We start from the raw sequence: 12433 nt of genomic DNA on the forward strand, positions 1-12433 counted from the left end.
AATCGCCTCTTTGTTCCGCGTTCTGTCCGCTCTCAGGTCTTGCAATGGGGGCACTCGTCCCGACTCGCCTGCCATCCCGGCGCCAGACGTACGGCGGCATTCATCAGTCGGCGGTTCTGGTGGCCCACCATGAAGGAGGACGTCCGCAGCTTTGTTTCTGCCTGCTCGGTCTGCGCCCGAAACAAGAGATCTAACCAGCCGCCCGCTGGCCTGCTGCAACCCCTGCCAGTTCCCCGACGACCCTGGTCCCACATCGCTCTGGATTTCGTCACCGGTCTGCCCACCTCTGACGGTAACACCGCCATCCTCACCATCGTAGATCGGTTTTCCAAGTCCGTTCACTTCGTCCCACTCCCAAAACTCCCCTCTGCCAGAGAAACAGCCCAACTGCTTATCCACCACGTGTTCCGGCTACATGGGCTGCCCACAGACGTGGTGTCCGACCGGGGCCCCCAGTTCACCTCCCACTTCTGGAGGGCTTTTCGCAGGCTGCTGGGTGCCACGGTCAGTTTGTCGTCTGGGTTCCACCCCCAGTCCAACGGCCAGTCCGAGCGGGCGAACCAGCAATTGGAGACCGTACTGCGGTGTCTCACCTCCCAGGAGCCGTCAGCATGGAGCCAGCAACTGCCCTGGGTGGAATACGCCATTAACTCCCTGCCCTCATCATCGTCGGGACTGTCCCCTTTCCAGTGCTGTCTAGGGTACCAGCCCCCCCTGTTCCCAGCCCAGGAGGAGGAGGTCGGCGTCCCCTCGGCAGCTGCCTTCATCCGGCGATGTCGCCGCACCTGGAGACGTGCACGGCTCGCCCTGCTTCGCTCCTCAGCGCAGATTAAGCGGCTCGCCGATCGCCACCGTTCCAGAGCCCCCCGCTATCGCTTGGGTCAGCGGGTGTGGCTTTCCACTAGGGATCTTCCCCTCAGGACGGATTCCCGCAAGCTCACACCCCGCTACATCGGCCCCTTTCCTATTGCCAAGGTGATTGGTCCCGTAGCGGTTCGGCTCAAGCTCCCGCTCTCGCTCCGTCGGATCCACCCCACCTTCCATGTCTCCAGAGTCAAGCCTGTCGTCAGTAGCCCCCTCTGCCCGGCTCCGAGGGCTCCTCCGCCGCCTCGCCTGATCGACGGAACGGAGGCTTACACCGTGCGCCGCCTGCTAAAGGTCCGGCGCCGGGGACGGGGATTCCAGTACCTGGTGGACTGGGAGGGCTACGGTCCTGAGGAGAGGTGTTGGGTCCCTGCCAGGGACATCCTGGATCCTGGCGCACCCGCTGGGACGCCTGGGGGCGTCCGTAGAGGGGGGGGTACTGTCAGTGCTCCGCCTCCTTAGCTGTCGAGTTTTTGTTTTTTCCTTTGCCCATGTGCTTTTGTTTTCCTTGTGTTTTAGTCCTGCCCCGCTCCCCGCCCGGTCTCCGCCCGCCTGATTGCCTGCACACCTGCTTCCCATTCCCTCGTCTGCCCTGCCCTATATCTTCCCTGCTTTTCCCTGTCCTGTTGCTAGTTCGTCACAGTGTTTTTCGCCTGTTTCGTCCCCGCGTTTGCTTTATGCTTCTGTCTGCCTGTCTCCCGGTTTTCGACCCTGCTTGTTTTCGGATTAGCGAATTGCCTGACGATTCCATTAAAGACGCACGGAACCCGACGCTCCCGTGGTCCGCGCCTGAGTCCCTGCCTGAGCCCCGACAGGTGAATTCTAAAGGTGAATATTTTCAAGGTGAGTTATAAAGGTGAATATTTCAGAAGCTGACTTGGGCACTGCCAGTGCTTGATGAACTGAAATACTCAGAGAAGCACCGATATCATACAGTCATACATTCTATTTATTGTTGCTGTGTGAAAAGCAAATTGTAAAAATACCAGCAATATTACAGAAATTTTTCAAAGTTATGTAAGTACCTCTAGTACCAACATTTACATTTTGAAATTACATAAGAGGTTATGTCTCAGGTTTGTTTGTAATCTCTAGCAATAACAAACAAGCCTACACTCAGTCACGAATATATATATTTTCTATCATATTTATCTAAAATTCAATTTGAAACAGAGGAAAAATACAACATTCATCGCCCTATGGGGTCTGTTCCAGTTAGACCAATGGCATATGCCTACAAACTTATTTGGTAAGTTCGGTCCATACATTTATGACTGTAACTTTGAGTCTTGCAGACTTCACAGTAACTTTTTTGTTAGAAACTGATCTAGTGACTTCCTGTCCAAATGATCAAGTCCATTAAATGATGATGAAAACTCTCAGATAATCCACCTTCTTGAGAGGAATACAGCAGTCATCCTCATGAAAATACCTAATCTATATCCTGGAGCAACAAACTAATCTCAGTGAAATATTAAATCCTGGAGATAACAGAGGAGGACATTCTGCTTGCTGTAATGCAGGGTTACTAGCAGACTGCTTGTTGTAATGCAGGATTAGTGCACACTGATTACTGTAATGCAGGGTTGTTAGAGTCCGTTGAAGCTGAAGGATCAGTCACCTTTGCTCTGGATCAGAGCATGAAGTCACTCCTCACTGTGCAGGTCTCTGATGTGCTGGTCTGGATGGTGTATATGCATTTGTGTGCATGTGTGACCTTGCATGTGTATGTGTGCATGTGAGTGCATATATGTGTGTGTAACTTATGCCATGCTGAGTGTACCAGCATGTGGACACATGCGGAACATTCCAGGTCACAGCTCCAAAACCAAATCCATAATACTGTAAAATCCAGAACAGACATACAAACCACGCCCATTAAACTCTTCCTCAAACTCTCCAGGCAAATCAGTGGTTCCCCTAGACTCACTCTTGTTCCTTCAGTTCTCTGTAAGTTACTGAAATAGTTTATGTTGACTAGGTGTCAAAACCAATCAGCATCTCCTCAAAGACATAAGGGACAAGAACACAGAGAAAAAAAGGAACACAGAAGATGTGGAAGTTTTAGGATTTTTTTTCCAGCTGGAGTTCTGAATTCTAAAACTGACCTTTCAAAAATATACTCAACTCTAAAGAAAAAAAGCCCCAAGTCTCTGGTGAAATAATCTGAAGCAGATGGTGGTTGATGCTATCTCCATGTTGGGAGGGCTAACAAGAGTCACTTATTATGTCATTCTTCAGTTAGTACCCTTCAAGTGTTTGGGTTTCCTATGCTTTTTGTTTTTCAGAATTTACTGAAAGACCATATACTAAGCAAATTACACAGGACTGTTCTGACAAGCTTCCAAGCCCTTACAAAAAACAAGCTCAGAGTCAACTCATCCCCACAGGTTATGCTTGAAACCTGCATAGGTTTCTGCAGTGTGCGCGGGGCTCTGACTCACCCCCTCCACACACCACACTGCAATCCGCCCAGCTGCTGTGGGTCCAGCGGTACAGGTGGTCCGGCTTCCCTTCATGGTGGTCCGTGTCATGCTCGGGCAAGTGGCTGAGTGGCACAGTGTACTCATAGTGGATGCTGTAAGTCTGGTTGTGGAACAGGAGCACCTTGAATTTGGACAAGATGAGGACATGGGGATGAGCATTTCTCTTACTCTCAGTTGACACCAGTGACCTTGTGTCTGTGTAACTGTAAACCTTAGTACCACCAAAGCATTATGCAAGAACACAGGTGTGACAAAATACAATTTATAACACTGATACCCATTCAGTTGCATATTTATTTTGAGTAATGAGCAACACACACAAGTTCAGTTAATTGCAACTTAACACTGTAATATTTTTACAGCTTCTCCTTTGTCCTGACCTTTAAGATAAAGTGAGTTGGGTTTTCCATAGAGTACATGATGTGTATTAGGGAGTACTCGCATGGTAATTACATGCGTAACTGCAAGGCCACAGCTATGAGTAAGTGCCAGCCATGCCTTAAAGCCTTTACACACCAAGTCCAGATTTTTCGTATGCGTTTTTTTAATCCGTCATCCAATAAAAATCGTTATGCACAGAAACCTTGCACACTGAGTCCGATGCGTTTTATTATACTATTCCTTGTTAAAATTCGCAGTACGAGCCAAAATGGAGCCATCAAAAAGTGAGGATGATTTTGTGGTCCTTTCACTTCTTGAACGTAGAAAAAGAAAAAGAAAATATTGGGTCCATCCAATCCTGAGAATGTGTCGAGAGGAAGGACAGTTTCATCCGCTGATAAAGGAGCTGCGGAATTATCCTGATCGTTTCCAGGTCTATTTCAGCATGTCAGTTCATGAGTTTAATAGGCAATCCAAATTGTGCCATCGGAAAAGCACGTGCTAGGTGATCAGCCTCTGCAGTTATATTCAAGGCACAGCCTCAAAACGCTGCAACATACAATATCATGGTCAATAGTTGTCCTGCATGTGACCAGTCTGTTTATCACACCTTTCTGCCAGAGCTGATAGTATTTGTGTTTCCAGGCTGTGCCGGATATCCCAGATCTAGTCGTGCGTAATTGCCTAGTTCATGCATGCACAGTGTTTACACCCTCTTGAGATTCCTTTAAATTGTTCCATCAATCTGAGTGGTCAACGGCTTTTGACGGATGTGAAAAAATGCAGAAACCTGTTCCAAAAACTTTAATGGCGGACGAAAGTTTCGGAGTCAGTGTGTAAACGTGATTGACACGTATTTATTTTTAAACGTGCAAAAATTTCGGACAAAAAATACGGACTTGATGTGCAAAGGCCTTTAATCACATAAAATGAAAACCTTACAATTTCTAGCACATAATAAATCAGTAAATTACCAAGTGTTTGTTGCTCATTTACCAGTGGTTTGTTACTTGTTTATTACATCACACTTGAACAGAGACATAATTATCACTGGACCCTATAGAGTTTACTATACATTGAACAGTATCTTTAAGGTGAAAGAGCTAGTTGAGGTTGAAGACATGTGACCTCTTTATACCACCAATTCCAGAGTCATGTGAAAAGAGGAAGAAAAAAAAGATGCTCACTGAGATTAACTTAGCAACACCGATCCCCCTCTGAGGCTGAAAGCAGTGTCTCTCAACCAAGAGATTTCACAAACTAATATCAGTGACAAAATCAGCTTTCGTCTGATGTCAGGATGCCCTTGAGTGGACCAAGTGACACCAGGTGTGAGGGAAAAACAATCTGACAGCTAGGATCTGTGCATTACTTAGTAGAGACAGCCACCATATCCAGAGGTGATAACAGAAAAACTCGCGCAAAAGTATTTTTGTGGGAATGAAGAACAGACAATCAAAATACAAAAGACAACAAAAACAGTAGAGAACGAGAAATGCATGTACAAATAGCATGCACTAAATGAAAAACTAGCAGCTAAAACCAAGTACATATGCATTATATATGCATTATAAGGCAAATCATAGGATTGGTGTGCTCGTGGTTTGGGAGTAGAGAGTGATTTCCTTCACAGAGGCTCACATCAGCACAGTCAGAGAGTAAATTTTCAGTCACACCAAAGAACTTAACATTGATGTCCTCAAGCTGAATCTGATTTGAGTATACCGGACTCATTTTCTGCAATGTCTTTGTGTGTAACTGTTGTGAAATTGATGTGCAAATGGAATGCAATTTCCCGTGAGGCACCCATTTCGTCCTGTCTCTCGACAAGGAGGGTGTGCACAATTTTATACTTTTATCGATGGCATCACCATCTTGCCAAATGCCTCCAGCTGTCTCTTACCAGTAAAAAGACAGCCACACAGGCACACTGCTGCCAGCCCACTGTGTTACAACCAGCGATGTAGCCCTAATCTTCACAGTCATCCCACATTGTTATATAGGGCTGGGCGGTATGGCCTAAAATTTATATCACGGTATAATTTGAAGCACGGACAGTAATGGTATATATCACGATATATTGGTCTTTCTTAAAATTTCAATATAAATGCTTCTCAAAGGGTAAAGCACTGGTATGGCAACTGCATGGCAGCTATTACTGTACTCAACTGTATTACTAAGACATATTTCACATAGTACAGAGGTATTTTAAGAACATTTATTGTTCAAAACTGCAATAATAAATAGAAAAAAAATACAAAACCTCTGCTCAAGTAACTTCCATCTCTGAAAAACAATTTCCTGAAATACAATAAATTCAAGCTGCTCAAAGTGAAAATAAAAACTGACTCAGCGTTTAAAGTTCTCCATCGCTATGACGGATTTCCGTCAATTGGATTCCAGAGAGGCCGTGTATGAGATCAGCGTAGATCCGAAGGGGAAAAAAAAGCAAGGGGAGGGGGAGTGTTACGGGACTTAGGAATCGCACTACCTGGTGATCAGGTGATGGGTAGCTGATTTGTATAGGCATACAATCTACTTGGATATACAGTATATCCTATCAAAACAATCGGAGACGATAATATAGCCCCAGGGTGTCTCGGCTGATGCGCATGACAAAATACCACAAACCCCCCAAATTACGATAGTATTAATGTTCAGCAAGCAATAGAAATCGTTCAAATACGAATAAAGTTAACTAAGATTGCAATCAAAGTTTGTGACGAAGAAGGAGCGAGAAGCCACGGTTCAAAAAGGAGCAACCTGCAATCTCACCACTCCGACGCACAAGAAGAAAGCAATCTTTTTGCAACCACCCACATCTTCCGATAGAGGATAATCCACAAGGAAAGTTTATTCGAGCAGGTAAGAATTGTGACAGTTTGCAATTAGATGAGCCCGAACACTGTGTTCACCTGCATGCGCACACTAATTTCCCCTCATCCCTAGCACTTGGCCTGTGAGGACGTCCTATCTGTCTTCATTATACAATATAATCAACTGATAGCACACACAATGCATAGCGTAATTCAAGAGTAATGGAAAGAGAATAACACGTTATTATTAAAAGAAAATAACATGCAGATACACTTTCAATGGGTGGCCATTATAGTGGGACATAGGGGTTTTGAAGGGTTTTGTCACGTCGTTGTATGTAGGCTACATTTTGTGAGGTTAGGCTATTGCTTTGTGTGCGTGTGTGAGCGAGAGAAAATGGGTGCGCGTCTGACAGTAGTGCAAACTCACGGTGTCCTGTGGGCTATACAGCCACCAGGCTCACTGTGTCCCGGACAACAATATTTTAATGCTTCAGAAAACATTAATGACTGTCAGGTCAACAAAGATTTGTGTATGTAGATAAAGCTTAGTATCACGTCTTTTCGATGAAGTTACACCTAGATCTGTGAGGGCTCTACCGGTTACCACGGTATAGTCAAAATCCATACCGTAGGGCAAATTCATACTGGTGTACTTTCTATACCGTTTATACCGTCCACCCCTATTTTATAGTTACTTCAAGACAGTTTGTTACAAAGAGGTGGTTACTAACTACCACATTCATTCAAGGTCCAGCATGAACATCACAGACTCCATTTCAGCCCAGAGGCTTGTGGGTAGTTTAGTACAGGAGGATGAAAACATTTCAGCTGTTTGAAGTCAAGTGTCTTCCATCTTTACAGTTTTCCTGAGGGCTCTGTGTGCTTCTTGAATAAGCACATCTCAAAACTGTTAATCTCATTTTCTTTAGGGCATATCTTTCAGCCATCTCACCAGCTGGAGGGACAGAGTGCATTTAATTCTGTGAGCACTCATACCATACCAACAAACAACAACATACCAGCCCTCACTGCATTTCAGTCTCAATAAGGCTCTGAAAAGCTTTTTGTTTATTCCTGCCACACAAGTTCTGACAATGCTGCTATCAGTCTACTCATTATATAAACACTGAAGACATCATAAATGAGGGACATATTTAGTGCTTACAAAGTAGAAGAGACCCCAAACACCAAGACCATTAAAAGGAACATTACTGCAGCTTCTCAGCCTGGAGAAACCAACAGCCTTTAAGAAATATTTGATATCCCAGAACAGTAATAGCTCATTATGCATGCATTTTAAACTTAAATGGAATTGAAGTGGTATATAACAGCAGTGCTGAACCTGAATTATAAAATAGCTGAGCAAGTATCATATTTAGTTATCTAACTTGCAATTACAATTAAATATGTCAAATTGATAACTGTATATTAACAAAATGCTTAACATATTAAGCTTGTTTTTACACCTAACACACTGCAGTTCATCTGCAACTTTGAATAACATTTCAGCAAGTGCTTTAACCATAAAGAGCTACTAAGACTACTAAAATGAACAAAATACAGTATTGCACAGCACTGACAAAGTTACTTCTGCTTAAATTGGTTAAAACAATGTTTTTTGGTTGAACATTACAGACTAAAGTTAAATTTACATTTACAATCTTTCTAGTGCTGTCAAAATTAATGCGTTTAAACGAAAACATTTCTAAACTGGTATCTAATTTTAATGGCCTTGATGGTTTTGGAATTCAACTGGCACTTTAACATACAGGCCTGGGTTTTGTTATTATTTCTGTTAGTGCATATAAGAAATAAGTCTTTCAAGCTGACCGTCAGTTTTGATGGCCTTGATGGTTTTATTGGAAATCTGTAGTTCATAGGAGAGAATCTGTGTTCAAAGTTAAAAAGATGCTATTAAACAAGAGTGTTTTAATTTAAATATACTTCATTTGTATTGATTCTACATTAATTCTGTGATTTTACATTTAAATAAATATCCATTATTACAAGCTTCAGTCTTAAGGAGAAAAAAATGATTAATCGCGATTAATCACAGCAAATTGTGCAATTAATTAGTTACTTTTTTAAAATCGATCGAGAGCCCTAATTTATTCATTTGACAGATGTTTTTATCCAAAACAACTTACAAGTGAGGTATAATACAACACAAGCGAAAAACCATACGGACTCAACACTATTAGAAGCACTGCATGACCAGGTTTCAAAGTTTGGCCAGGCAAGGAACAAACTAGAAGATAAAGCTAACGAGTGTGTTAAACCATTAGATTAAATTTTCTATATAATTTTATTTTATAGTTTAGTAGGAGACAGGTTGAGACATGTGCAGTGTAGCATAGTGGTTACAGAGCAGGGCTTGTGACCAAAGGTTGTTGGTTCGATTCCCTGCTGGGGAATTGCTGTAGTACCCTTGGCAAGGCACCTAACCCCAAACTGCCTCAGTAAATATCCAGCTGTATAAATGGATAACATTGTGACTGATGTAAGTCGCTCTGGGTAAGAGTGTCTGCTAAATACCAATAATGTAATGAGAAGTTCCTTTAGGGGGTAATGTTTCAGGTGCTCGAGTGGGAGAGCTGTGTCTTCAGATGTTTCTTGAAGACAGAGAGGGACTCAGCAGAACGGAAGAAGTGTGGAAGTTCATTCCACCATTGGGGGACAATGGCGGAGAAAGTCCTAGATAGTGATTTTACGCCACGATGTGACAGCACCACCAGGCACCTTTCAGTGGCAGAGTGTAGCAGTCGGAAGGGAACACAGGGTTGCAGCAGTGAGTTCAGGTAGGTAGGTGCAGTTTTGTTGGTCACCCTGTACATAAGCATCAAGGGCCTTGAACATGATGTGGGCAGCTACAGGGAGCGACTGGACTGAGACCAAGAGAGGTATAACATCTCACATTGGTGATGTTATCAGGAGTGTAAAGACAGCACTGGTGTAACAGCAGATCCTCCTGTAGGTGCAGGACAGAGGAAGCTGGTGCTACCATCATGTGTAGAGTGCTGCAACCTACTGTTTTTACCATCAGGTGTAGGATGCTGTAAGTTAGTGTAAGAAATTACAGCATTCTGCCCCAGAATGTGTATTCCACCAGACATGATCTAATTTGAATAGCCACGTCATCTGAAATGGCTTGATTATCATAGAGACACTGACAGAATGGTCCACACCTCTGCCGACACCCTAACAACTGGGTCAAGCAAAATGGTAATCAATTATAGCATGGGATCGGGATTAGGCAATCGAGAACCTTCTCAAACAAATGGTATCCTGATTTACACACGGCATGATTTCATTATCATATAGGCGATAGGTCTGGTCCATTTACATCAAGAGCATAACCTAAACTGTATATATTGGAATTGGTTAGAATGATCAGGGTTCACTCTGACACCATTGAACCCGAAGACAGTGCTTTTCGTGTGTTTCGTTACTGCTTTTTATTGAATTAAAGATGGACTTTTACATCAACGCATATTCTTCTTCTCCATCCTCTTTTTTATACTTCCAAGCCCACTGGGCTGGGAAGCATATTGTTTTCGTTCTGTTTTTTTTATGCTTCCAAGCCCACTGTGCTGAGAAGCATATTGTTTTCGTCCTGTTTTTTTTTTTTTTTTTTACACTTCCGAGCCCACTGGGCTTTTTTTTTCCTTTTCTGGGTTTTTTTTCTTTTTTTATTGTGCTTCTAAGCCCACTGGGCTGGGAAGCATATTGTTTTCGTTCTTTTTTTATGCTTCCAAGCCCACTGGGCTTGTTTAGAAATATAAGTCCGATTTACACCAAATTTGGTATGCATGTCTGTTATGACATGAACTTGTGCATGTAAACTTTTGGGGGGGGGTGGGGTGGGCGAAGGCCTCTCCACCCTGGTATGAACCTTTTTTAGGGGGTTTTTCTAAGCGATAAGCATCCTAGATCCGTCTATATCCTAGATACGTCTAGGGAATGTGAAATCTGGTCCTGGACGTAGCCCAAAGGGTCTATTAATCAAATTGCTATAATTTGGATCAAAAGCCTACCTGTGCCATAAAATGATAAAAACAGATTTTTCCCATGGCTATAACTCCAAAATGGTAATAGCTATTCACACCAAACCTGGTAGGTTTGTGGTGTATGTGTATGCAAGTCCATTCCTCCATAAAAAATTCTATAAAATATGATCTCAAAATATAATGGGAATCTATGGCAATACTTGCAGTACTGCAGTCTTCCGGGAGAGGCACCAAGCGCGTTTTGAAAAGAAACTGTTGTACAAGTTAATGAACATGCACTTTACAAACGATTAGCCTTCTTTCCTCTCCTCAATACACGTTGCAAGTCTTTCAATAACCGCGTAGCAACTCAGTGCGCTACCTTGTAGCCAACTAATGTGTAAACGATTACATTCTTCTCATTACTCTATCTTGATAGGACAGTGAAATGAACGACTATTGTATTACCATTCTTCTAATAAATATTAATACATGCTAGCTAACTACTTTTAACTACTAGCAAATGATTACATTCTTCTCCTCAATACACGTTGCAATTCATAATATCACCGCGTAGTGACTTAGCCAGCTAGCATATCATGGGAGGACGTTGAATATGTTGTCATCCTTATGTCTGCAATCATATCATTATTGTATTACCATTCTGTGCCCATCTAGAAAGCTAGCTAAGTTAATTTCCCTGCACTTTGCGAACGATTACATTGTTCTTTTCAATACTCGCCATGTTTTAATATCACCGGTTGAATTAAATAGGCTTAGCAAGATACTATGTTTCCAAAGTTTCTTATGTTATTCACTGTAATGAAAATGTTTCATAATATAGTTTAATATAAGAGGATGTTTGCTGCTTTGCTAGTATTGTGAATACATTCATGAATTCATTTTGTAAAACTGAAGCGTGGTTCTTATGGAAGAACGTATTTGAAGAAAGAAGTGCATGCATTAGCTGGTTTGCTAGTATTAAGAACACATTTATGAATTACTTTTCTAAAATGTAAGTGCGCTTGTTATGGAAGAATGCATTTGAAGAAAGGAACGCATGCATTACCAAAGGAGCAACTTGTTCAGAGTTAAGAGTCTACGTATCCTGATATTCATGATGTAAGCAGGTTGTTCCACTCTTTTTGTGTCATTCACTCTAACCGGCGTGCCGTCTGTAGTATAGTTTAATATATGAAAGCGGTGCTAGGTTGCTAGCTGGCTTGCTGATATTTTTAAATACTTGTGTACATAGATTCTACTTTTCAAACTTTAAAACAAAGCGTACCTCATTTAATATGGTAAAATGTATTGGAAGGAAGTAGTCTGTGGGTCATGTAACAACAGTCCTCCTTATGTAGAATGTGCACGTAACTTGGTATTGCAACAAGATGATTATTACAGAATATTTAAATCTGTGTAACTATAAAACAGAACATAGCTGTGATTAAATGAATGTATATCATTGAATTGTGCTGTTCATTTGTTTTGAAAGCACTGAAAGTGTTAATGTAATTATGGAATCATGCTGTGCAGAAAAAACACTGTACACAATGAAGAGACTGTTTAAGTAATAAGATGTTAATTCTTATCAGTTTGTTTAAATGTTTTTACATCTTTGGGGCTTGGAAGTAATTGAGGTGGCTTGTGACCTCTAATTTGTAACTGTACGTTCACACCGGGAGTGGTGAGAGTGTCAAAATTCGCTCTGGCCACCCTGCCAACAACGCTGTCGAAGAAGTGGACGCTCTGACGCAGATGAAAAAGGCGGCTACAAGTTCCTTTGGAATGCTTGGGCCTGTAAACGTTATTTAAAGAGGCCGTAAAGTAAACAAACATGTCGACCGGTATTTTTGTGCCGACTGACCACAAGTAGTGTTATTAACTTCTTACCTTA

General features: G+C 42.4%; 1 protein-coding gene across 1 annotated transcript in view; it reads right to left on the minus strand.

Annotated features, from left to right (window-relative positions):
* The window catches only part of LOC118781686 (A disintegrin and metalloproteinase with thrombospondin motifs 17-like), a 108461-nt gene that overhangs the window by 34086 nt on the left and 61942 nt on the right, over positions 1–12433 (minus strand). The window contains exon 17 of the mRNA XM_036534687.1: positions 3309–3471. Coding sequence (XP_036390580.1) covers positions 3309–3471 — 163 coding nt within the window. The remainder of the gene's footprint in view (positions 1–3308; positions 3472–12433) is intronic.

The sequence above is a fragment of the Megalops cyprinoides genome, chromosome 8, assembly GCF_013368585.1.
Source record: "Megalops cyprinoides isolate fMegCyp1 chromosome 8, fMegCyp1.pri, whole genome shotgun sequence".
Lineage (NCBI taxonomy): Eukaryota > Metazoa > Chordata > Actinopteri > Elopiformes > Megalopidae > Megalops > Megalops cyprinoides.